General features: G+C 45.5%; 1 protein-coding gene across 2 annotated transcripts in view; it reads left to right on the top strand.

The window, feature by feature from the left end:
* Positions 1-27,141, top strand: part of FAM50A (family with sequence similarity 50 member A) — a 179,211-nt gene that overhangs the window by 48,081 nt on the left and 103,989 nt on the right. Inside the window, exons 4-13 of one of the 2 annotated variants that reach the window (XM_085629712.1) lie at positions 2,948-3,114; positions 4,256-4,338; positions 4,780-4,846; positions 5,448-5,509; positions 6,681-6,757; positions 7,873-7,927; positions 11,826-11,874; positions 18,102-18,172; positions 22,864-22,974; positions 23,335-24,188. In XM_085629712.1, coding sequence (XP_085485838.1) covers positions 2,948-3,114; positions 4,256-4,338; positions 4,780-4,846; positions 5,448-5,509; positions 6,681-6,757; positions 7,873-7,927; positions 11,826-11,874; positions 18,102-18,172; positions 22,864-22,974; positions 23,335-23,343 — 751 coding nt within the window. In that variant the 3' untranslated portion in view covers positions 23,344-24,188. Of the gene's footprint in view, positions 1-2,947; positions 3,115-4,255; positions 4,339-4,779; positions 4,847-5,447; positions 5,510-6,680; positions 6,758-7,872; positions 7,928-11,825; positions 11,875-18,101; positions 18,173-22,863; positions 22,975-23,334; positions 24,189-27,141 lie in introns of those variants that run through there. The other variant, XR_014969681.1, reaches the window with a different exon arrangement.

Raw genomic sequence — 27,141 nt, 5'->3', positions numbered from 1 at the left:
GAACAGGAACTGATCTAGAAAATGAAGTATATGGATTAGGGAATTTCACGCTTAATCTCATGATCCTGAATGTTGAATCCGAAGCTGCACCAATTTTGCCCGCTATGTCAGTATTTCCAGTTAAAGGTGAATTGTGTGTAAGAAAGAATGGTTCCATACATATGGGCCATAGTAGATGCACCACTGTAATAGAATTCAGTGATCAAGGCAAGTCTACGTTTAGAGCTTCTCGCCATTCCTACTTCGTATGTGGTCAGACTGCATATATACGTTTGCCTCTAGATTGGGATGGTACCTGTTACATCGGATTCCTTTTGCCACCTGTTTTCCTAGCCCCTCCTGATTATCACAGAAATACTCATTTAGTACACAATAGAGAACGGAGAGATCTCCCAATTGTCGATTACACTGAGACGGCATGGGAAAAGTATACAGATTTCAATAAAGGTCTCTTTCCCTATATAGGTACAGTTACCAATAGTAAGCTGATACGTAGATTAACTAGGACTCTTGAAGCCGTAGTAAATGAAACTATTTCCGCCTTAGGCAATTTAACAGAAGAGCAGTCTGCTATGCGGATTGTTGTGCTTCAAAATCGTCTTGTCCTTGACGTCATCCTGGCCGATAGGGGCGGAGCTTGTAGGGTCATCGGATCAAGTTGTTGCATTTTCATACCAGAAAATTCGCCGTCAGTATATAAAGCCATAACTCGCCTTCATAAGATTGTAAGCCAGATACACCAGAATCCAGGCACCTGGACTTGGTCCGGTTGGTTTTGGAGTGTATTGTCAGCCTGGGGATGGAGGGTCCTATCCTTCCTAGGTATTGGCTTTCTCATACTATTCAGTTGCTGCTTATGCCTACAATGTGGACCAGCGATTTGTGGTCTGTGTGCCACATCGTGTATTCCACCACCAAGATTTCATTCATCCCGGAAGAAGAAAGAAGAACAAATGATGCTATATGAACAGATCGACGGATTGATGAAGATTGATATCTCTTAAGGGCAAGTAGGGGACAAGGAGGGAATGTGGAAATATGGATTTTTATGATCAGTTATGTCCCCTATCTTGGACCCCAACGGTTTCATGTATAAGTCACACGTACATGTATGTTCCCTCCAGTTCCAGTTATGAAGACGCAAACACATGTGCGTCCACCGTCAACATGTCCTCTTTCAGATCCGCCATGAATGGGCCGGATATTCTATTCCTAAGTATGAAAGGCCACCGGCTTTATGTGGTTCATTTATCCCATTTTACAGTCCAGGCGAGTAGGCCCTGATTCTGCCATTAAGCCTTTTCCTGCCTTCTGCCGCTGAAAGCCCCAGTCTGAGCTCGCATCTGTATCCATGAACTTTGTCCTACTCCCTGCGCGGCTAACGGTGCCTGACTCGGCCTGTCTGCCTGCCAAAAACTGTATTTCACCTTCAAGATTATCTGCTCTGCTCCGCTCCCCATCCAATGCATTCCTGTCTAGTAGTTTAAGTAAACATTCTTCCAGCTACCGAGCAAAAGGCCCGGTTTCTCTGTCTTTATGCAAGTAATTCATAGCCCTGTTACTATGGAAGATTTCTGCCCTTGCATCTCATGTAGACACTTAGACGCTTGTACACACACTCATAGTCAGTATAGAATAGATTTTGTTCGAGAGACCTTTCTTTTTGGATAACATAGTTCTTTAAACATAGGATGTTAGATATGATTTGGGATTAGGTTGACTTGACCCCCCAGACTTTTGTCTCCACATGTAGAGCTAAATGTCAAGTCCCCTTCACCCCCTAGTTGCACGTCAAATCACACGTCATGCTGCTGCGCGCGCATCTCTGCCAAGTATTTTTGCTGACATTGCGAAATTCTTTCATGGGACCACCCATTTGTGACATCATACCTAATGACGTTCTTTAGTTACGCCTAGTTACACCCATTTTAGTTACGCATGTATGTCTTTATCTCTGTTATCAACTGTTACGCCTCCTGCATCTGTTTCACTGTAATGCCTCTTCTATAAAAATGATTACCTGTCAATAAAGTATTGTCTTTCACTTCCTGAACCTTCGTGGTGATGGAATATGGAACCCACAATTCGAATTGTTGTTGGAATAAAGCCCGTTCCGAATCTCTAATACCACGGATTCTGCCTCTTATTTTACTGAGCTATTCTTATTAATTTTCCGCATCAAATTAAGTACCGGTAATTAAATTATTTACCACAGAGGACCGACCGGAAAAGCATATTAAAACCAGCATTTAATGCTAGGGGGCTGCGTCAATGGAGGCAGGCCATCATAGCCTGCTCAATCCCTCAGACATTCAACTTAATTTGCAGACTGGTGAAATACCTGACATGACTAGATCTGAAAATTAATCATCCACAGACGGTAATACATCTGGCTGAATCCGATACCCTGACCCCCTTCGCACAAGACTTTGCTTGCACTGCCACTTTGCTTGCACTGCCACTTTATTGTGAACTGTATTACGGTCCAGCACTGGCACATTGTGCGCTTTATGTGAATTAACAGCTCCCGAATGGTCAGGGGGGCAGCTGTCCCAGGGTTTATCAGCCCGTCTAAACAGTAACTAGGCTTGGAGCTTCATGTTGTGAAATGTTAGTACTGAATTTGCAATAATCAGTCTGTATTTTATTGTTTTTATGCACAGCGTAATATATAATTGCGCAACCTCTATTTTGTACAGTCTGTTTTTTTTTAGTACTTTAATGTTTTTAATGAATATATTTGTTTATTATTTTTAGTGCAAAAGTTTTAACTAAAACACTTAAACTTAAAACATTCAAACTTAAAACATTCACTTGCTGTATTTGAATTTTTAATGCTCTGCTGTCTTACAGAGTATGGATTTTGGGGCCTTTGCTTCTCCCCCACCCACACATATACAGATTATGTATTCTAAATTGCTTTCCTCTCCTTCCCCCCTCGTTCCAGAAAACTAGAAAAACAGAGGGAGAAGGAGCGGAAGAAAGAGCAGAAGCGGAAGATCGCCAGCTTGTCTTTCACCATCGATGATGGTGAAGAGGAGGAGGAGGAGGATGATGACGATGACGACGACGACGAAGATCCGGATGACATTGAGGAAGAGTTGGAAAAGGAGGGTCAGGATTCCAGATGTTTCTTAAAGCCCTTGTTTTTGTCCCTCTTGTGCGTTTTTTGTTTGTTTGTGTAGTAATGAATGTTGCGTGCTCAATAGTGCCTGCTTGATCTTTGTCTGGTATTTGAGCAGTTTATCGGTTGGGGTGGATTCAAGCATCAATCTGTGGAGATGCGTGCCCAGTTAAATGCCCTATATTTTATTATGTGAATGCCCGCGGCACTGTTTAAATCTTCCGTCAAAAGGTTGCTCTTGCCCCGTGCCCTGGGATGAGTCAGCGGTGCGGCACTGGTTGCGATTGTGTGGCGTTTGTTTGATTTCCCTTGTGCTGTTGCTTGGATCTCCTCATTGCCCTCTACTGTCTTTCTCCTGAGCCATCACTTGAATAGCCATTGTACTGTTGCTTAATCTGTTTTGTGTATCTGTTGAATATTGTGTGCTCTTTTTAATTTCCCCTGTGCCATCACTTGAATTTCAGTGTCCAATACCTCTTTGTTTTTCTCAGGAAATTGCTTGAATTTGTCATAGGATTCCTTACACTTTCTATGTGGGCACTTGATTTTCTGTTGTACCTGCCCTTTTGAAAACTGGTTGAGTTTCTTTTGCGTCTTTCCTGTATGCTATCACTGAATTGCCTATGTCCTGTAGCTTGATTTTTCACATACTTTTGCTTGACTTCATTTGTCATTGTTTGAATTTCCTGTGTGCAGGTGTTTGAATTTCCATTCTGCCATACATTGAATTTCCATTCTGCCATGGACTTAATTTCTTCAGTGTCTTGACGTGAATTTCAGTTTTGCATGTTCTTAAATTCCGTTTTTCCCAATGGCTTGTACCAATGCATGATATTCCTTTGTGCAGACACTGATTTTTCCATTGTGCCAGTTATTGAGTTTGTCTTTGTGCCTGTACTCTGTTTTTGTTCTCTTTGTGTTAGTGCTTTACTTTCCTGTCTGTGGTGGCGCTTTGATTTCCTCTTTGTGTCAGCTCTTCTATTTCCCCTTTGTGCCAGTCCTCATTTCCCATTTTGGCCAGTGTGTTTTTTTTTCTTTTTTTCTCCTATGTATCAATGCTTGGTTGTGCTCAGTTTGATTGCTTGAGTTTAGTTTGCTGTAAGTTGGATGAACTTTTTCTTTGACCTTCAGTGATTCCAATGAAGAAGAAAAAGAAAAATCTGGGCAAAAACCCTGATGTAGACACCAGTTTCCTGCCAGACCGAGAGCGAGAGGTGAGTCCTCCTCAACCTCTGTCGAGAGTCTTCATTTCCGAGCCTAGATCTCAATACTGTCGGTCTGCGCGCGATTGGGTGCTGATCTATACCGTCTGGTGCTTTCATTGTGCCCCTAAACCTCTCAGTGCTGTCACCTTCTGCGGCTCCTAGTTAGTCTTCTTTTAACCCCACTTCAGCTCATCACATGCTCACTATGACTACCTTGTTACTATCGGAGCACACAGGTGACTCTAGCACCCGCGCCTTGGTACTCTACTTGGATATTACCTTCATCGCCCTCTGAAGATGAATTTTATCAAAGCCTTTTGCTCATGATTCGCCTTAACCTTGCTTTGCCCTCACCTTCCTAGGAGTTCCTAACATGGCCTTCTTCGCAGGTAAATGTTTAACATTTAAAAAAAACATTTTTTTAAAACTTTTTCTCCTCCATGTTTACAGGAAGAAGAAAACAGATTGCGAGAGGAGCTGCGCCAGGAGTGGGAGGGCAAGCAGGAGAAGATTAAAAGTATGTGAAGCAGCTAGCAGTCTTCTGCTATGCTCCGTGTGTGGTATCGGGTCTCGCTGCCCCTGGACTTTGGCATACGTGATGCCTGTGATGGTACAGGATGGGAAACTGCTTTACAACAAGGTTTTTACCATGTTGTGCCTTTACCACGCATTTTTCACCACACGTTTTTACCACGTATATGCCTTTTACAACGTATACCTTTACCACGCATTTATGGTAAGTTGAGGGGTGTGTGGGGGTGGTCCCCCCAACAAATATAAAAAATAATATATATTGCGCGCACACACAATGCGTGGTAATGGTATGTGTTGTAAAAACATATGCGTTCTAAAAGAAAATGTGTGGTTAAAAAAAAGGTGTAAAGGCTTGCAAAGTATTTCCCTGCGTTGTTCCATCATACAAATGTACAGGACGGACATCACTGTACTTAGTTGCTTCTGCCTAAGAAGTGCTGCAGCATTGGGCGACCAGAGGAGGTGGCAAAGGGTGTTTATTAGACGCACGAAGGGGCAAGCATGGAGAGCTTCCTGGGGCAAGGGTTTGATTATCGTTTTTCTGACATGTTTGTGGCTAACCATGGCTTTGCGTGTCTCTGCAGGTGAGGAGATCGAGATCACCTTCAGTTATTGGGACGGCTCCGGGCACCGCCGGACTGTGAAGGTAGAGCCTGCAATGTCAACGTTTCTTCAGCAGTATGTTCTGGCAAAACCCCCACACATTTTGGGCGCTTGTCCCTGAGTATGCAGACAACACTCCAGTTTATTTCTTTACTTTTCTCAATAATGTACCCCAACAAGTCCATTCTTGCTTTAAAATGTCAGATACCTGACCCTGCCTGGTTATGACCTTCAAAGTATACTTAAAACTGTTTACGGGCCTCAGAGTAGCTTGTACCTTTTTGCATTCAGGGCATATACATCTGAGTATATGTAAAAGTATTTGCTGAATATCTCTAAGTGATGTTAGATTGCGTCTTACTTCTTGAGAATGTACATCAGAGTATACTTCAGTGTGTCCCTGTCCTTTATCTTGACCTGTGCTAGCCATGTGCTTCATTAGTTCACACCCTGCGTATCGACCTGTTTCAAGGAGGCATGTTTAAACGTTCAGCCTACGTTGAGGAGTGGTAGAGCCGTCGCACATTGTCAGATGCACTGACTGCAGGAATGGTTGGATAATCTTGGTTCGGATAATCTTGGTTCGGTAACATGCACTGATGTGCCTTAAAACAACCAATATATTTACGCCAGAGTCCACATAAGAATATTTTAAGATTCTCCGTTTCTGAATATTTGGGGCTATCTACCTGTAACGTGCTGAGAGAGCCAATTGGCAAAAGACGGACATTTCCCCGTAAATTTACAGAATCTGCAACGTTATGCTTAGTGAGCAGTAAATATGCTTGTACCAAATGCCCCTTGGGAAGGGACAGGCAGTGGATTAGAGGGAACCATTCCTTTTACCAGTAGTTGTAGATCCCACATGTTAGGGTGGTAGTCGTTAAGCTAGCTTGGTGAGTTTATGCACTTGCTGCAAAAATATCTGTGAAGCTTTGAATCTTGGCACTGTGCGAGTGTGATTGTTAACCAGTTATATGCGGGCTTAGCGGTTGGTTACGTGCAGAATCAGTGGTTGTATTGAGTTATGTGCAGACTCCCTGGTGTTACCTCCCAGTACTTGTATTAGTTTGTGGAATTTCAACCAAAATGCTGAAGTTGTCCAGCTCCCGCACGCCTGCTGGTGGGATATGAAGGTAAAGTCATGCTCTGCTGTTCACCAGCACTCATGTCCCACATGCAATCCCAGCTTTGTTTCTCTCACGTGTTTGCAGATGAAGAAGGGGAACACCATGCAGCAGTTCCTTCAGAAGGCCCTGGAAATCCTGCGGAAGGACTTCAGTGAACTCAGGTGCACCTTGCTAAACACACAGACTAGCTCTGCTGGTGATTACTTTACAGGGAAATGTTGGGGTGGCGGAATATAATGTACATAAGTGTGAATCAGCATCATTATTGGACTCTGTTCATCAGCCAGCCATATTGGCTTTCCGTAACCAACCTTCCCTTTATCGGCAGAAGAGGGGTTGATGTGACCGGCCTTCCACTGGGCTGTGGTATGAGATCCTGGTGTGGGGTGAGGCTCAGCTTGCTAAGTTGCAGAGGTTTCATGTCCATCACCTCTGAAGACCTGGCTTATGAGGGGGGGTTGATGTGACCGGCCTTCCTCTGGGCTGTGGTAGGAGATCCTGGTGTGGGGTGAGGCTCAGCTTGCTAAGTTGCAGAGGTTTCATGTCCATCACCTCTGAAGACCTGGCTTATGAGGGGGGGTTGATGTGACCGGCCTTCCTCTGGGCTGTGGTAGGAGATCCTGGTGTGGGGTGAGGCTCAGCTTGCTAAGTTGCAGAGGTTTCATGTCCATCACCTCTGAAGACCTGGCTTATGAGGGGGGGTTGATGTGACCGGCCTTCCTCTGGGCTGTGGTAGGAGATCCTGGTGTGGGGTGAGGCTCAGCTTGCTAAGTTGCAGAGGTTTCATGTCCATCACCTCTGAGGACCTGGCTTATGAAGGGGGGTTGATGTGACCGGCCTTCCTCTGGGCTGTGGTAGGAGATCCTGGTGTGGGGTGAGGCTCAGCTTGCTAAGTTGCAGAGGTTTCATGTCCATCACCTCTGAGGACCTGGCTTATGAGGGGGGGTTGATGTGACCGGCCTTCCTCTGGGCTGTGCTGTGAGATCCTGGTGTGGGGTGAGGCTCAGCTTGCTAAGTTGCAGAGGTTTCATGTCCATCACCTCTGAAGACCTGGCTTATGAGGGGGGGTTGATGTGACCGGCCTTCCTCTGGGCTGTGGTAGGTGATCCTGGTGTGGGGTGAGGCTCAGCTTGCTAAGTTGCAGAGGTTTCATGTCCATCACCTCTGAAGACCTGGCTTATGAAGGGGGGTTGGCCAGTTACTGCAGTTAGACTGGATGATGCTGTTTTTGGCCTCTGTGTCGCGACTCTGACACATTTCACTTCCTGTTGTGTAGGTCGGCTGGTGTGGAGCAGCTTATGTACATCAAGGAAGATCTGATTATCCCTCATGTAAGTCCTTCCTCCGCGGTGCAGTGCATACATTCAGATTACGCGTCATGCTTTGTCCATTATCTTGCTCTGTTCTTCTCTTGAAGTTAAAGAGCTGGCCTCTCAATCACTTGTTTTTTCTCATAATATTATTTCTTGAATCTTCAGCACTAATTAAAGTATCTTTTTTGGAGAATAGCCGCGTAGTCTTCGTTTTTTAAATCTTCCTTCACATCATTGCGATTCCCATGCACCTGCTCAGAAGAGCGATGCTGTGAAGGAAGATTCAGAATACCTTTGCTTAGACACCCATAGATATACAAGATGTAATTTTGTGCTCCCGGAACGGGATATCCCCAGCTAAAGGGTGAAGATGATGCATGCAAAATGAATTATAATCCATCAGGTTTAAAAAACAAAACCTTTTTACAATTTATTTTGTTCTTAAGTGTTTGGTAAATTTATCTTTTAATAATCAAGATGTCCTGTTAGATGTTAAGTGACAACCTTTAATGTTATGGTTAAAAAAAACACGACTGAGATTTGATATTAAGGGCCAGGTTTACAAAAACCTTGTATTGGGTGTAGACCATGCAGTTTGTGAAACCGTGGGGTTTGTGACCAAAAGAAATGGATTTTCAATGTAATAAACCCTTTTGTGAAACAGAAAAACTTTCTGAATTGCCAAAGAATTTCTGCAGCTCAGTCCGAATCTCAGTTAGCAGAGGAATCTGAAAAGGGCATCCCTTTCTAATTGCTATTTGCTATGAGATCCATCAGTTACTTTAGATCGAAATTGTGGTTGCAAATCATTAAAAAATACACTGACACCTCAAAGTAGGTGGTATCTCATTGGTAAAGAGAAAGCTGACTTTTTTTGAACACCCTGCACTTTCGAAAATGTGTTGGTAGCCTCAGGGGGGTTAGCAGCCTGGGGGGATAGGTAATGGTCAACAGTAGGGTTGGGCGGAACACGTGGAATTTTACTCTGCGGAATTCCGCCGAGTTACATAAAAACTCCAAGATGCTGCAGAGTTCCACCAACGGGCAGGAATGGGCACGTCGTGCTGGTCGCCCTGTGATTGGCACCAGTAGCGCATTCTCTGCTGAAAAGTCAGCACGCACTGCACTGCATGATTCCCCGTTCTAAGATAGTGCATACCAATATTAGATCTGTAAATTGCACAGAAAGAAATTATGTAAATGTGCCGAAAAGCTAATTTTCAAAAAGATGCAGGCTCCAACAGCAGCCAGGCCTTCCAAAAATAAAATAAAGAGTTTTAAAAATCACAACAGGAGGGGTGGTGAAGCAACAGAGGAGACTTTGGAGAGAATTCAATGGAGGTGGGAAGGTAGCAAAGGGTAGTTGGTGGGCTAGCAATGGAGGAGTTTGAGGCAGAAGGATGAAAAAAAAAAAACAGAGGGAAAGGAGAATCCGTGGACATGTGTAGGGAGTAACACTGACTGTGTGGGGGAGCGTTTGAGAGGAGAAGGAGCACATGAGGTAGAGAGCAAGAAAACTCATGTACTCAAACGTTGTTCCCTAAATGGAAATCCTGTAAGGATACAAGGCATCCAAACGAGGATGGAGAAGAGGATGGAGAAGAGGCTGTTCTCCTGAAGAAGGACAAACAGGAAAGAGAAAGGAAGCAGTTGAATAAGAAGCAAGCAAATTGGATTGACAAGAAAGCAATACAGTTGTAAGCAATGGGTTGGCGCAAAGCCTGCTGACGTTTTGGTATTGTCCAGCTAAAAACTGTCTGTAGGCGAGACCTAACCAACAAAGCCCAAAAACTCACCAACGAACCTCCGCAAAAGGTTCTAACCAACTCCAAAATATTTATTGTCAAAAAATTAGATCAGCAGTCTTGGTGTTGAGATAACAAGACTGCGGTGAGTCTGGTCGTTACTGGAACCTCGGGTGTACGGAGTAGAGTTAAGGAACGAGTCTGACGGTCTTGTAACCAGTGATGTGTGATTGTGAGCTGGATGAAGGGACCTCCAGAAATGTTTCTCGAGATGCCAGCGTCCAGCAGCTGTATATCAGAATTGCCTGTTTGTGGTAACGATTTTCAGTTGGCAGGGCAAGCTGCTGAACACGTAGGCTGCACCAGCAGTGACTTTAAACTGCGATTTAAGGCCCGAAGCCAACTGCGTCATTGAATGCTTATAGCTCTGGAATGGAAAGGGCAGAGGTGACGCAACCATTCTTCAATTGGGGAGAAAGGCTACAGCTAACACTTTAGTTTTTTCCTCTGCACCCTAATCCTTGGAACAGTCCCGCTTTGGCTGGAAACGTGCTCCCTCGCGCAGGTGTGATCCGCTTCCTGTAGTGATGGCGGCTTGCCAGACTCCTAGTCCTTGAGTGTATCCAAGCAGTTTCAGTTGTGTCGGTTTGAAGGGCCTTCATGTCTCGTCTTTTTCTTCTCAAAACCTTCGCTGCAAAGCTTCAGTCAACTGTGCCTTGCTCTGGCCTTCCTGGCTGGTGTCTTTTCACGCCCCAGGCAGTCCAGCTTTGTCAGCTGTGTCACATTAGAAAACGTATACAAAGTCCTTGGGAGGGCGTATGGACGCCTGTAGGCCCTCTGATAGCAGCTATTCTAACAGGATGGGCATAATCCTTTTTATCTGTAACCATGGAGGACAACCAGCAGTCACCAAATCTGGTAAAAGAGGGTAGTTAGCTGTGTTTAGGGCAGGCCCAGTCGTAGGGTTTCTTCTGACTGAGGCGAAAGTGCGCAAAGTCCTCCCACCTGCCTGGCATTTGTTCACATACCCACCAGCAGATTAATTATTTAACGTAGACACTGGACCCTCACGAGGCCCATTTATAATACTATATTGTGAAGGTCCCTGCAGACTAAATAGCTCTACCTGTAAACCTATCGCTGCGGACGTTCTAGTGCCTGTGGGTGTAGCGGGCAGCAGTAACTAAACCAGTGAATGGATGAAGGGACTGCTTAAGGCGCTGCACTCTGCTAATGTCACTTATATTTCAACTCATCGACCTTATACCTGTGACGCATAAAGACGTGTGGCATGGTATATGTGATCATATTATATTTCAATGGTATTCTAAGGCAGAAATCTAGAAAGTAATTTTAGGCAGGCAGAGATGAGCAGCCGCAGCGTGGCATAGGTCTCTTTACCTTGGGAGCACTTTCATTCCTTAGGACTATGAGATTCTGCACTTTTGCTTGGAGTTGCGTACGCTAAAACATGGACAGTCCTTGATAAAAATGTGCCTATCTGCAGGTTCTAGAAATTCATGTGACTTTGATGGTTACATTGCCGACTTTGGACATAAAATACCATGTGTTGTAATCCCCACTTCAATTTTTTTTTTTTAACAAAAATTGTGTGATCCTGGCCAAATTTCACTCCCTCTGCCTCAGTTTCTTAGCTTCCAAAATTGGGCATATGTAAAAGGCGAAAACCAAAACGTACATTAAAAAATGGGGTCGTTCCCTGTGGAGGCTCTATAATCTCTTAAATTTGTGAGGATGCATGTTTCAAGTCTCCTCATAGTCTGCCTTAATTATGGGGTGAAACCCTTGACAACAGGCTACGGGGGTGTGTGTGTGTGTGTGTGTGTGTGTAGCTTGCAGATGATAGTCGCAAATATTACATTTTTAGTCTTTTCATATTGAACTTGGGGACTATAATAACTTTTACATTTTAGAACACGTCATTGATTTGCAAAGTGTAAGAATATACAAATATGACAAGGTACATAACCGGAATTGAAAATGCTCTCAACTAGCTCATCTTAGAAGTCAAAGCGGTCTCATCTTTGCTACCTTGCGCTGTGCTGCCTAAGTTTATTGCAGACATGTTTGTTTGAGAATACAACTTTTTGTGTATGTTATCTATGCCAGATGACCTCCTTGTCACCATGTTGTGTCCTTTTCTCTTCCAGCACCACAGCTTTTATGATTTTATCGTCACTAAAGCTAGAGGCAAAAGTGGTAAGTTAGACCCTGAAAGGAGCTTTTGTGTGTTTGCTGTGTGAGTTTGAGCTTTGCTGAGTTTTCAGCTAGTGAACACTGCTTTCCCAGTCCATGCTAGTCCTGATGACAGCCTGAGTTTCTTGCAGCTACCCTCAGGAAAGCAGTATACCTTCCATTCGTCAATGTTGCTGTTGTCCATGCAGAGGACTGACTGATCTTTCCTTTAGCTGCTTAAGGTCCGCAGTATCGCCCAGTCCCTGTTAGTCGTAACGTAAGGAGTACCTGATCTCTCCTGTGGCTTACCGACGGTCAGCAGTACATCTTTGTCCCTGCTAGTCTGGAGTGAAAGTCTCATCCCTCTGCTGACAGTGAGCAGTACCTCCTGGTCCCTGCTAGTTCAGAGCGAGCGCCTCATCCCTCTGCTGACAGTGAGTGGTACCTCCCAGTCACAGCTAGTCCGTAGTGGGCGCCTCATCACTCTGGTGACAGTGAGCTGTACCTCCCAGTTCCTGCTAGTCTGGAATGAGCGCCTCGTCTCTGCTGACTGTGAGCCGTACCTCCTGGTCCCTCCTAGTCCAGAGGGAGAGTCCCATCTCTCCTATGGCTGTCGATTATGAGTAGTACTAGCCTGTCCCTGCTAGTGCTTAGTCACTGTCTGATCTTCCTGCAGCTACTTGCGATGACCAGTTCCTCCAGTCTGCCCTAATCCGTTGTCTCGGTCTGATCTTTCCTGTGGCTACTTACACTGAGCAGTACTACCTGTTTCCTGCTTGTCTTTAGGCAGTGTCTGACCTCTTTTGTGGCTGCCAACAGTTAGCAGTACCACCATTTTTTTTATTGCCAGACAAGAAGACTTAGATTTTGGAAACTAATCAAGGTACATGCATCCTCCAATTAAAGACCAAAAGGACATAAATGCATGACTTAGAGGGCCAAGTGGCAGTGATTGAAGGGCCTGGCCTGGAAGGGTTGTGATAACTAAGGAAAGAAATTTGAGTAGTCAGACTGTCCGGCTCTCGGTCAACTGGAAGGTTTGTGTCTGTATGAGAACTCTTGAACTTACAAACCAATGTGAGCATTGATGGTGCAGGGGGAAAGGCAAGCACGCCATCCACCAGTTTACCAAAAGCTCATTCCCTTAGGCATCCCTTAGTCATGGATTCATTTGTTGCCATGTTTGCTTTTTGTTGGAGAAATTAGGAATATTTGGTTATGTTTCCTGGGTGATCCCCAGCTTACAGGAAAGGCGGCTCCAGGAGACAGTCGCCAGATTCCTCCATTTCCCCAGACATACTGATCTTACCGGAACCCTGGAAAAGTTCTTGTTCCGAGGCATCCCTGGGAGTCCAAAACCTGTTCCATAATCATCACCATTGAAGTGTTCGAACATTCTTGTCGCCAGGTTTTGGAAAGGGCTGAAGAGTTGGAGGATCTCAGAGTCAATATTATCTGCTTTTTGTGGACATATTTTTAATTGTAGCCCTAATGATTTAGGGATTGCGACACATTCTTATGACCGTTGACCTTAATTGAAAAACCCTAGCCCCTGTAGTAATCTCATTTGTTTTATTGTTGAAGAGCAGCTTGAGTTTATTCTTTCCACCTCTTAAAAGTAGTCCTGAATGTTCTCAATTTAAATAGGTCCCAAAATAATGAAAAAAGCTGCAGAAGTGAAATGAGACAAAGTAATGGATGTTGAAACCTACCCTTTGAAACTTCTTGTAATTCCTTGGTGTAGCATTCTGTTCCATTCCCTCGGTCTTAGAAGTTCTGCATTGTTAAAGAAAGGACCAGGTGTACATCCTCCGCTTAGTCGTGTTTCTATGTAAAGGAGGCATGGCCTTGCTGTTCAGGCTCCACAGCACCTTTTGGGGCTGGGATCATTCTGGATTGCATGTGATTGGTACCCATCTATAACGGCAGAGTCAGCAGTGTGTAACATCTTTCCATCTATGATATCTTTGTTTTCTCAGAAAGTCTCCCTAATTGGAGGAAGGATCTCAAGCATTGCCTTGGCATCCATAAAACTGATGGATTGAAATGATGGCTTGAGGACTTCAATGTACTTAAACGTGGACTCAACATTTCCAACCATCGCTTATGCACTGTTGGTACCCTCGGTCATCTGCATCCAGTTCAGCTTATTGCTTGTTTACAGTCTTTGTTAAATTCCATCATGCAAGCTTCCACGTCTTATTAAAACAAGTACAGATGCATTCGAAGTACACCAATCAGCACAGAAGATTAACCAAATATTCCTTTAAGCCGTATGTTGGCTCCACAATTTTCTAAACAAAGTTTATATGTCAGTTGCTAAAGATCAGTTCATAAATGTACGTAGCCTATTTACCACTGCAGTCCTCTTGCTAGAAGTGCCCCCGGAATTAAAATTACTCTCATGATGTGAATTGCTAAAGTAGCCTCCCACCGTTTTCCTTCTCAGAGTGAGGGTAGTTCATGATTTTCTTAAAAGGATGTTGTTTTCCTTTTTGCGGCCCAGCTCTGGTATATAAACTTCGGTGTAGGGCGATTTATTTGCTGCATATACATTTTCTCCTTAAACGTGGTTTATATTTTGATGTTCAAGAATCCATCTCCGTTCAGTGTAATCCCTCCCTGGGAGCTGCCAGAAGAGTTTTCTTCTGCGATTTACATAAGCTTAAAAGGGATTTTGTTGAATATTGTTTTTCGATTAGGAAAGGCCAGTTCTAAAGCGGCCCATCCAGGTGACTCGTGCCTCGCTTTAAATACTGCAGAATAAACTCCTCATTCATTGGCTACGTTTAAGCCTTTTAAATCATTTTGCAAGCGCTTCAGTCTAGACTCCATCTCGAGCAGACTTTGTTGGTCCAGGTGGCCATCAGAATGTTGTTCTGCCTCCACACCCAAATACCTGTAGTAATTACGCACTACTTTGTAATTCTTTGCCAAGCTGCATATATATTTAGCTGCTTTACAAATCAACCTCCCAGGCAGTGTATATTTGATTAGCAGGGCAGTGCTTTGGCAGCAGTCTGGTTGTATGTAACTTGAAGGCGTGTAGGAACAGATGAGTTTTCAGGGCTTCGGTTAATCTTGGGAAACCTAATTTGAGGTGGGGAGGGACAGAACTCCACAGGAAGATTTCTACCCAAACATTTGAATCTAGCAGGGTGGGTGGAGAGCTGTTTTGGGAAATTTACGTAGAACGTCTTTTCACCTGAGAGCTGTGTTGTTTAGAGGGTAGGATCGTGCACATCGTATGAGAGCCTTCTGTGCAAGGGATAAAATTGTGAATTTATTTAGTCGTTCGGTCCGGTAATCATTGGGGAAACATTAAGAAGGGCGGGCTGTAGGATGTGAGTACTCTCTGTGGGTTGCTCACCATTTTGTCCAGAAAATGTTCATAGTTTTTAACCCAGTGATAGATTCTGGAGCAAGGACAAAGGTGTTCCTTTGAGACGGGAGTAGCAGTGGCAGAGGTCTTTGAAAGGCACATCCTTGGTAAAATGCATTTTTCTCAGTGTTGTTCATCTGGAGGAATAGTGGCAAGTTTGAGCTTAAAATGCCCCCTATGTTCACTTTTAGCGATGGAGCCAGCTGTTGACTCAAGGAATGTGCCCAGTCAAAAGGGAATGCGGCTAGATTGCCACTGACTTGACTTCTCCTAGGTGTGTGGGTTAACCGCCTATATGTCGTGGTAGCCCATGGTATAGTAGTCGATGATCTTGGCTGGGCTAACATTTCCCGGTTGAAGGTGGTTTGAGACGACGTCGACCCTTGTGGGATTTTGTTGCACGTCCATGAAGATGGGAAGGAGAGCAGTTTTAACAGTATGTACCTCTACAGAAAAATCAATGCTTGAGTTTCCTGGTTCTCAGCTTTGATATGTTTGTCCTCCCTTCCTACCAAGTGTACTGCTGGTTACGTATGCACATTGTTGCTCTAATGATGTTGAATGAAGGGAAATAAAGTTGTTAGAAAACCCATTTCTAAAAGCTTTCTTGCAATGTAGATAAACTACAAATGTTCTAAAGCGTTACAACAAACAAATGATGGACGGAATGCTGACAATGCAGACATTACATTCTCCCCCAGTCAAGAGATCTGGGTTAAATCCATCGTTCTTTTGCCCACTACGCCACCCCAGTTTAGACATGGCCATATGCAAATCAGTGTTGACCCTGTGCCTCATGGGAACAGTCCAGCCCGAACTGCCAAGCCATGTCTTCCCTGGACCGGAATCAAGCATCCTAGGACCGGTTTCTGGCTATCAGTCGTCATCAGCCAGGATAGCTTGACTCCAGTGTCGTAGTGAGCACGGGTCCCACGTCTGGGAATACCCATCCCACTTAGGGCGAAAAGCGTTACAACAAACAAATGATGGACGGAATGCTGACAATGCAGACATTACATTCTCCCCCAGTCAAGAGATCTGGGTTAAATCCATCGTTCTTTTGCACATGGCTGGGTTCAAACTGGAATGGCATGGTGAGCAAAAAAACGATGGATTTAGGCCCAGATCTCTGTACTGGGGTGAATGTATGACATTGTTCTGCATTCTGTCCATCAATTGTTGTTTTTGCATTTGTCACCCCGAGTGGGATGGGTATGCTCAGACGTGAGTCCCGTGCTCTCCATGCCACTGGAATCAAGCTACCCTGGCTGACGAGGGCTGAAAGCCCGAAACCGGTCCTAGGATGCTTGTTTCCAGTCCAGGGAGGACCTGGCTTGGCAGTTCGGGCTGGACTGTTCCCATGGGGCACAGGGTCAAGACTGATTTGCATATGGCTGGGTTCAAACTGGAATGGCATGGTGAGCAAAAAAACGATGGATTTAGGCTCAGATCTCTGTACTGGGGTAAATGTATGACATTGTTCTGCATTCTGTCCATGTTGTTATGTTATGTTATTTTCATTTATACAGCGCACAGATACTCGGAAGTGTCCCGGCGCTATAGACCACTGGGGAACCCGTCCTGGCTTTCCCTGTGAGATGGTCCCTTTCTGGGTATCTCCAAGGTGAAACCAGGCATCCCCTGCGTCTGTGGGGGGCCGTTGTAGAGATGAGGCAAGCTTAATGCCCAGAGTTGCCGAGTGTGTTCCTGGTTAGAGTAGGTACCGAGGCGAGAATTATCGAGCCCGTTTTGACCCTGGTCCACGACCCTGCCGCGTCGGGAATTGAACCCTGGTCCCTGGCCGATTCTCTGCTTACGGATCTGCCACCTCTAACCCGTGAGCCACACCTCTCCATCAATTGTTATTTTTGCATTTGTCACCCCCGAGTGGGAAGGGTATGCTCAGACGTGAGTCCCGTGCTCTCCATGCCACTGGAATCAAGCTATCCTGGCTGACGAGGGCTGAAAGCCCGAAACCGGTCTTAGGATGCTTGTTTCCAGTCCAGGGAGGACCTGGCTTGGCAGTTCGGGCTGGACTGTTCCCATGGGGCACAGGGTCAAGACTGATTTGCATATGGCTGGGTTCAAACTGGAATGGCATGGTGAGCAAAAAAACGATGGATTTAGGCCCAGATCTCTGTACTGGGTTGAATGTATGACATTGTTCTACATTCTGTCCATCAATTGTTGTTTTTACAAATGTTCTAAAGGCAGATATTAGCACATGTAACGACAAAGACATTATCCATACTACAGTATCACCGTTACGGGTGAGCAGTGTTTTCAGCTTCCTAAAATGAAGTTGCACGAAGGATGTTACCAGCCTTTATGTGCTCATATACTCCTTCCGCTTTCCCCTCGGGTGGTGTTTACACAGAAGCCTCAAAATGGCTGAATGACCTCATTGGAAGGCTTACATTGTTATCAGCCATGTTGTAAAATGCCGGAAGACCAATTTCCGCTCTTGAATAGATAGTGGTGGGATCTGAAGTTGCTCTTTACTTTATGAGTGAACAAAGTTTCTCCACAGACGTGCCTCAGTGCGCTCAGGCTACAATGGGCTTGCTGACGATGAATCTTATGTTACATGTAGGTTTCAAGCTGGGTGGATCCCTGCTGATTGCTAAGGATGGAACTTTGTATCCGAGGAGCAGAATAGGCAGTTGCACACATGCCTTCTATGGAGTGTCCTCTGAGTCCTCATCAAAGTTAATTAATGTTTGTAACAAAGTCAAATTGGGCCTAAGTGCTTGCTGATGGGAGTCTGGCAGGGGACTGGGGAGAGTATACCTTGTGCAAAGGGGTTGGTTCTTTTTTCTTATCTGATCCTGGTTAATAAAACCCTTGTCTCTCCTCTCTTTCTACAAAGGACCTCTCTTCAACTTTGACGTCCATGAGGATGTCCGGCTTCTGAGTGACGCGACAGTGGAGAAGGATGAGGTAAGGATTGTATTGTACTTTGTTGGGAGCACCGTGGTGGATCGATTAAGTGGCGGCCAGAGAAGGAATGGGGCAGTACTGTTTAATCTGGGCCTGCGCCCAACCTGGTTTCCTGGAAAGAGGGCTTTTACCAACCATTTTTTTTTTTTGTAAACATTTTTATTATATTTGCATTCAAGGCACCAACAAATCAGATATTGTATCCAAACACTTACAAGCATTACATTCTCACTGTTTGAAGTTACAGCACTTGGCGCAGGAGTCTTACATATGTCCCAACCAAGGAAAACCTTCCATATATTACATTTCCAGCTCCCCCCCCGCATTTTCAGTGTCCGAGTCTCCCTCCGCCCTTATGTCTGGTGGTTCACAAATGTATCCCCTGTACTTATTCCAGGCCCCCCAGACGCTGCTCCATTTCCTTGGGCAGCCACGATTGATAAATGCTGCTTTTTCGGCCACCATGGCAGCATCAAGATCCCCACACCATCCAACCCGTTTTAAAAGCGCTCTGCCTGACGCCTCCGTGTGTTCTTCCTGGTGCCAGGGACTGTCCTGTAGTGTCAATGAGCCTCCTTGATTGCTCGTCCCCCATCCTGACGCCATGCGAATGAGGTGGAATTCTGTTTTTTGTTGTTATTTTCCAGTGTAAAGGATCAGCGTACGTTGCTTTAAAGTGCTTCTTTGCTGTCCCATTTGTTGTATGGATCGCATTAAGAGGGTCTGTTTCATACATGTCACTCAGTGTATGCATGTTATAGGTCTTTGTGTCCTAGTCTAGTTGTACATTTTCCACTCATGCGTGGGCCATTGTGAATAGGGGGTCAGGGAGTGAAACCATCTCAAGCCACCTCACAGACCGAATGAATGATTGATTGATTGTTGAATTTCCAAAGTGCATTGTTACCTGAAGGTGTCTTGACGATGGGCTCCAGTCACAAAGGTGTCAAGTGAATGAGCCTAGTGGGTAAAGAGAAAGGGTTTTAATTCTTTGATAAAAGTTGAGTGGTTAGCAGGTAGCTGGATTTTGAGAGTCGGTCATTTTGCGAGGCAGCAGAACAGAGTAGTAGTGACCACCAAGCAGGGTTTTTGCTGGATTGGAAAATGAGAATAAGAACCCTGCGGTGCATCCGGGGAAGCTAGCCGCAGTAGTGCACTGGATTCCGGTTTTGGCTTGGTAGGTTTATATTCACTGTTCTGCAGTTGTTTACGGGACTGTGCTGTCTTGACTCCTAAGCATAGGCGCTCAAGATAAAATTAAAAGCCATAGTTCCACGGCTACACCAAAATCCTAGTGCTAAACATGAAGGTGGAGAAGCTGTAGTGAGTTCAGCACAGAAGACGAATGTCCGCTCGCCTGTCTTGTAATTAGAAAATTCTGAAATTACCTTTAACAATAGTGTCCAAAGGTCTTGCATCTTCCTTCCTGGCCTTAGTAGCAGCCTCCAATGTCTGTGCTGTGTACAGCTCTTGAGGGGAGGTGGGGTACCTTGGGGAGGGGGGGGCGGGTTTGCTGTCTCTTTTGTATGCTGTGGATGGGTGGAAATGTACCTCACAGGACTAAGGTGGAGAATATGTCCGCGTTATTTCCCTCTAGTGAGTGTGTCAATGTAATAATCACTGCCTTCGCTGTTATATGCAAAGGTGATCGCGCTAAATGATGGGGGAAAGTGGTTAATGGCCTGTGGGCAGGAAGGCGTATAGCACCTTCCTGCGTGTACTCGCATACGCAGGCCTATTGTCTCTGGCCACCAAGCAGGCTTCACGCGGCTCGAGAAGGCTTAGTTTGCAGCAGGCTAGAGCCACCGTGTGCGTCCCAACCCCGGCAAGTACCTTCCTGTAAGGGCTGAAACCTGCATACCTTTGGTCTGTGCCCGTCTTGTAAAATGGGTGTCCTCCTAGAACATTGCAGGTCCTGCACTTGGAACCACATGGCTTGAACAGACTTTCTGAAGATAGTGCTGATAATTCCTTCCTCCTCCCATGTGATTTTCTTATTTGTCACTTTTTATCCCATCTTTATCTTGTTCCTGTTTTCATCGCTGTCATTGTGCACTAATGAAAGAGATGTTCCATACTCTAGTAGTTGCTTCGGCAGCCGCTTTATAAACTAGCATTGACAAAGCCTATGGGTCTCGCCTTTGGGTCCTACTGGCTTTGCCAGTGGGTTTAGCCGTGCAGCAGCATGACTAAAGAACTAAAAATAAAAAAATGTTAAAAAGCCTTTGACACGGCTGCAAGTGTCATTTTGTAAGAGGCAGGCACCTAAATTTTAAAACATGCGTTTTTTCTGTGTAGTTACTAATTGGAGTTTGATTGGTAAATAAAGAGGAAACATGCAAAAGCTTTTTTAAATATATATATTTTTTTAATATAACTCTGGTGGGGGAACAACTGGGTGGAAGCAACATGTAGGCTTGCACATGCATACATGCGTGGGGGAAGAGAAGCAATGAGTGACAGCAACGTGGTGCAAACAAGGAGAAGTGTCCTGGTGAACAAACAATGAGGGAGGAGTACGGGGCGGGAAGGAGATACAATGGGTGAGGAGGGTATAGGTAAACAACAAAGCAGTGGGGAGGAGAAGCAACAGGCGAGAGCAACATCGGGCAGGGGAGAAGCACATGGACGAGAAAGCAACGGTGGGAGTTCCAAGAGGACGAGTACAACATGGAGGTAGCGGTGAGAAGCACATTGACGACAGAGCAACACAGGAGAGGGAGAGAAGTATGGAGGGAGACAGCTGTCCAAAAAACAAAAAAAACTTGTGCACTCATGGATTTCTTAACAAAAATAAAAGCAGTGTTTGAAAAGTGGAAGCATAGAAGCCAGCCAATCAAAAGTGATGGTAAAGAGGGCAGTGCTCCATGTGAGGGACGAACACAAGTTTGACCATCTGGACTTGAATTAGAAGGAGGCAAATGAGCGACAGGAAAGCTAGCCAATGGTAAGCAGTGGGCGGGTTTAAAGCTACTGTATGTTCTTGGTAATCACACAATATGTCTTGGCCTAAATATAATTTTGTATTTGAAAATTGCTTGCGAGTAATCAGTGCATCTACTTCCTCTAACAAATAGGCATTACCAGCCCACTCTCAGTTCCTTCCGTAGTCACACACTGGACATGCTTTACAGAGCAGCATTGTGGATTTCTTCTGTTTGCTTCAGGTGCCTTGCTGGCAGCCCCGTCTAAGCCTATAGTAAGCCCTGGGTGCTGTTTCTTTTGTTTGCAGTATGTGTCTTGCTGGCAGCCCTGTCTGAGCCCAGAGTAAGCCGTGGGTGCTGTTTCTTGTGTTTGCAGTATGTGCCTTGTTTGCAGGCCTATCTGAGCCCAGAGTAAACTGTGGGTGCTTTTTCTTCTGTTTGCAATATGTGTCTTGCTGGCAGCCCTTTCTGAGCCCATGGTAAGCCGTGGGTGCTGTTTCTTCTGTTTGCAGTATGTGTCTTGCTGGCTGCCCTATATGAGCCCAGAGTAAGCCGCGGGTGCTGGTTCTTCTGTTTGCAGTATGTGTCTTGCTGGCAGCCCTATATGAGCCCAGAGTAAGCCGCGGGTGCTGTTTCTTCTGTTTGCAGTATGTGTCTTGCTGGCTGCCCTATATGAGCCCAGAGTAAGCCGCGGGTGCTGTTTCTTCTGTTTGCAGTATGTGTCTTGCTGGCTGCCCTATATGAGCCCAGAGTAAGCCGCGGGTGCTGGTTCTTCTGTTTGCAGTATGTGTCTTGCTGGCAGCCCTGTCTGAGCCCAGAGTAAACCGCTGGTGCTGTTTATTCTGTTTGCAGTATGTGTCTTGCTGGCAGCCCTGTATGAGCCCAGAGTAAGCCGCGGGTGCTGTTTCTTCTGTTTGCAGTATGTGCCTTGCTGGCAGCCCTGTCTGAGCCCAGAGTAAACCGCGGGTGCTGTTTCTTCTGTTTGCAGTATGTGCCTTGCTGGCAGCCCTGTCTGAGCCCAGTGTAAACCGCGGGTGCTGTTTCTTCTGTTTGCAGTATGTGCCTTGCTGGCAGCCCTGTCTGAGCCCAGAGTAAACCGTGGGTGCTGTTTCTTCTGTTTGCAGTATGTGTCTTGCTGGCAGCCCTGTCTGAGCCCAGAGTAAACCGCTGGTGCCGTTTCTTCTGTTTGCAGTATGTGCCTTGCTGGCAGCCCTGTCTGAGCCCAGAGTAAACCGCGGGTGCTGTTTCTTCTGTTTGCAGTATGTGCCTTGCTGGCAGCCCTGTCTGAGCCCAGAGTAAACCGCGGGTGCTGTTTCTTCTGTTTGCAGTATGTGCCTTGCTGGCAGCCCTGTCTGAGCCCAGAGTAAGCCGCGGGTGCTGGTTCTTCTGTTTGCAGTATGTGCCTTGCTGGCAGCCCTGTCTGAGCCCAGAGTAAGCCGCGGGTGCTGGTTCTTCTGTTTGCAGTATGTGTCTTGCTGGCAACCCTGTCTGAGCCCAGAGTAAATCGTGGGTGCTTTTTCTTCTGTTTGCAGTATGTGCCTTGCTGGCAGCCCTGTCTGAGCCCAGAGTAAGCCGCGGGTGCTGGTTCTTCTGTTTGCAGTATGTGCCTTGATGGCAGCCCTATCTGGGCCCAGAGAAAGCCTGCAGCAAGTGAATGAGGTTACTGAACCTTAACGTTATTTTGGGAGTGGGAAGGGAGAGGTTTAGTCTCTGCTTTCAACTCAATAAGTGAGTGCCGTCCGCTAACCTCTTCTTTCTCCCTCCCAGTCTCACGCCGGGAAGGTTGTCCTCCGAAGCTGGTATGAGAAGAACAAACACATTTTTCCTGCAAGCCGCTGGGAGCCATATGACCCAGAGAAGAAGTGGGATAAGTACACTGTAAGGACATGCAATAGTTGCCTGCCTGTCAAATGTCTCTTGTACTGTGTTCTTGCCCTGCCTTGTTTTGCGCTGTCCTTCCAGCCACCACTCCTCATCCTGGAGGTACAACGTCTGTGATCCCATCTTTTGTTATCTTCTGTTTCTCTCAGTTTCATTCGAAGCTTGATTTTCAGATTTCAAGCCTCTTCCTTTATAATCCCTCCGCTGCTCCCCCATGTTGCCAAAAGTTTGTCTGCTGTGGGCCACGTTTGCACAGAGCATTGCCGGCGTGCACGGTGTCACCACCATTCCTACTTCTATCTTTTCAAGCCCACAAAACCACTTCTAATGCTTTCCTTTTTTCTCCTATGCACACAGATCCGATGAAAATTGTTCCAACGGGTAACATCAATTTGAGTCCCTTCTAGTGATTTCCCTTTCCAAATGCATTTTGAAACACATCGAAGAGGTCGGACCAGAGCTGCTGCGTAACTCCAAATTGTCAAGAAACGAAGAATGCTCATACCTTGATAATTTTACTTGGACTTCATCGTCCCATGATGCAGTGCTGTGTCTGGATCTACACAGCCGAAGTGAGAACTCCAGTGTCGTTTATGTAGGGTCAACCCACAAGGATTTTTTTTAACTAGAGATAAATTCCTAATGAGAGCTATAATTTCAGTCGTTTGTGGAAGTATCTCTGAAGTATATGGTAGCAGTTACTAGATGAACTATTGCTTACCCTCCATGTATCAGAATGCTGGAAACGGCTAGCACCCTCCCATTTTATTTTATTTTTTTATCGTGACCGTACGATCCGGAGAGGCATAATGCAAAAGTAAATGCAGAAGGAAAGTGAATGTCAAACAGACTATGTTTAAAAAGTATTGAGTGCTTTGTCTGTCTTTTCATTTTTCAACAGACTGAGCTCGATTTAGAGTTTGGCGGACGGGTTAATCGATCCCGCCTGCCATATTCTAAATGTCATGGGATATAATGCACTTGTAACACAGCTGACTGGATGTCCGTCACCTTTGTGATGGAGTAACCCATCTGCCGAACTCCAAATCAGACCCTTAGGCTTCATTTTGTTAGTAGGGGCTTACTTGTACATAACGTAGTGTATTGGTAGAAAAAGGTTTAATGTAGCAGTATTATTTTCTGCTGTGTTGCTCAGTGTTTCTTGTTCGCCTTGTATCCATGTCGAGCGGAATAAATGTTATTTTCTTTAACCTATTGTAAAGTGATTTTTGCTGGAGAGAGCAGTGGAGAGGAATGTGATGTTTCACAGTGCTCTATACATTTCTTGCATTGAAGCAGTGTCCGGCCTAGCCCCTTGTGGTATGGTTTAGTGGTGTTATCACCTGCCCGAACTGAAAGCCTGCTGCGGTCAGTCTAACCAGCTCAGCGTTGATAACTTGACTCCTTTTACACATATCACTTAAGAAATGGATACAAGAAACAAAACCAATCCAAGCTAATGAAATGTGCAAATAATACCAAAAAAGGGCACCACATGACTGTGCAACCTTCTGAACAATGTTGGGAACCTTCACTTGCTGGTGCTGATAACCGTGAACAATGTATTCGTAGCATGTGTTGGCTGTAGATACATATGCTTAGCATACTTCTGCCATCTAGTATTATGCTCGGATGTTTGCAACTTGTTTTTCTTCGAAGAAGTCTTTCGAGTCCTATTCCTTACTGCACCTCCTTCCATGCCCTCTGAGAGCTGCTTGGTCCCCCAGCTCCAGTGTTCTTGTTCTCACAGGTGGATAAATTCCTATATACTCAGGAGCAGAAACCACAGTTTATTTGTGTAAATGACACCAGAAATAGTCCCGAATGGGGAAAAAAAATAATACTCAAATTTGAAATTTTTACTCCCAAATTCTTTTTTAAAGTACAAACATTTGAAAACATTGATTATAAAAATAATGGGTGAGACTTACAAAGAAACTAGTAGAAGCGAGAATTCTCTGAAAAGAAAGATATTTTATTGTGGACTTGAAAAACTGTTACTTCTACATCAAGCATACCAGCATCTTAGGAACTCCTAGTATTCTACCAAAAAGTAGAGCTTCATCAACAGTCTTTGCCTGAAAATCTAGGAGAGACCAGCAGAGGCAACAAAACTTCCCTCCTCCCATCCTGGAACGGCCAATAGCGACGGATAATACGCCAAAAACATGATGCTGTAGGAAGATGGCACATTTCCGTTTTAAGCTCTGTAGGAGTTTGCTTGCCAACACTCGCAGAATGAATTAAATGTCTTGAAGATCTAGCTCTTAGAAGTAACTGCAAGGTTTCACAGAGCTTCACAAAAAGCTATTTAAATAAATCCCAACAAAGGGTGTGCAAAGGTATGCCTCTGCAACGTTTATCATGCGTCTGGGTTTGTGAAAATGTTCTTATCAGAGGTAGTGTTATGTATACAAAAAGATCCCATGATTTGTGTGCGCAACTGTTGAGAATTCCGCCTCTCCTGAAAGTTTTTGAAGATTGCTCATTTGAAATCTCTCAGCAAAGGCATCTCAGGTTTGGATGCCTCCGCTAGGGCAGTCCCCCATTGTCACCCAGCGTACCCAGATTACAAGAAAGCCTCGTCGCCTTCCCTCCGATAGGTATTGTTGGGGTTAGTGTGTGACTGCCGCACCACCCAGACCCTTCCGCCGGTCTATAGGATGAGACCAGGCTGACTTTAGCTTCTATGGGATCTGTCATCCTGGATAAAAGCTCTGATTGTGTCCCTTGTGTGAGCTCATGGCTGGTCTGTGGTGCTGTATCCTGGCCAGCTCTCGGTTCTCTGGCCCGCTGTGTTCCAAAGTTCCCAGAATGGAGCGTTACAGGTGGTAATGGTTACCCTGCTGCGGCAGGGTGGGATCTTGACTGGGCCACCACTCAGAGATCTATCTGGGCAGCAGGCAGGGTCTTGGGTTCCAGGCTCCAGACACTCATCATGGGTGCCCCAAAGTACTCAGAACACACTTCTGTAGGCTCAGCACCAGCTACCCTGCTCTGGCAAAGTGAGAAGCTCTGTCTAGTGTCAGCGCTGCTGCTGGGTCCTCCAAGCAAGGCCTGTGTCACGGGTCCCTGGCCCCAGGTTTTAGGGAACCCAACCCGAGTGCCCCAAAGCACCCAGAACCTACCGCAGGCCCAGCACCAGCTCCCCTGCTCTAGCGTAGCAAGAAACTGTCTTATGTCTTGGTCCCCAGCCAGAGCTCCTTCTGGGCTCCTCCAGCAGAGTCCTATGTCCCGGGCACCAGGCTTAGGGCACCTGACTCTGGTGCCTCAAAGTCCTCAGGACCTGCTTCCGCAGGCCCAGTGTGGGCTTCCGTGCTCCAGCCGGGCAAGGACCTCTGACCAGCGCCACAGTCGGAGCTCCAGAAGACCTCTGTGCCTTGCTGTATCCGGAGCTGCAGCTCGGCTTGTCAGCTGACCTCTACTGCAAGCAGCAGCTCACAATACCAAGATAACTCAAACCTGGGGAAAGACCAATAACAAATGTATGCGCTGAAAGAGTACAGTCACATCACATAACCTTAAAATAACGTCCCGTGGACTATCATTACACATCACTTTAGCAGAATAACACAACAATCACAAGATTGTGAAGTTTTCAAGATTAAAATGTTAAAAGAAACAGTGGAGTTCATTGATAATGTAACTCAGTAATACATTTGGTTTGTGGGGCGACATGTTTGACAATATACACTGAAAAAAGATTCACAAAGAGCAATACTACAATGTGTCCATCTGAACGAGCAAGAGGGCTGCATCGTGCTTTATCAGTTACAATCTTTGCTCCAACAGAGTACAGTATTCGGAGGCCCAGTGGGTATAATTTTTAATAAGTGCAACCATAAGAGAGGAAACTAAATATTTTGTTCATCATGACATCTTTCACCAGTTATCTCCTGGAGCCTGGCAAGGATTTCCCTGAAGGTCCGGTTGCAAAAGGCCTTCACTTTGCAATCAGATCAAAGCAACCACAATGCTGCCTGGCGAAAAATAGTAAGCAGTGGTTTGTAAAACACTCTGCACTCAGACTGACCTTTTGTTTTAAACACAGAGTTAGTGCTGCAACAGGCCTCTTTGTTCTCCTGCTGAACTCACCCCAGCACCAGGTCATCTGGAAGTGCTGTAGCACCTTGCACACCCATAGCTCGAGCACCACTATGTCCA

The sequence above is a fragment of the Triturus cristatus genome, chromosome 10, assembly GCF_964204655.1.
Source record: "Triturus cristatus chromosome 10, aTriCri1.1, whole genome shotgun sequence".
In the NCBI taxonomy this organism is placed as follows: Eukaryota; Metazoa; Chordata; class Amphibia; order Caudata; family Salamandridae; genus Triturus; species Triturus cristatus.
Note: the sequence above shows the minus strand (reverse complement) of the source record. Positions and strands in the feature narration are given on the sequence as shown.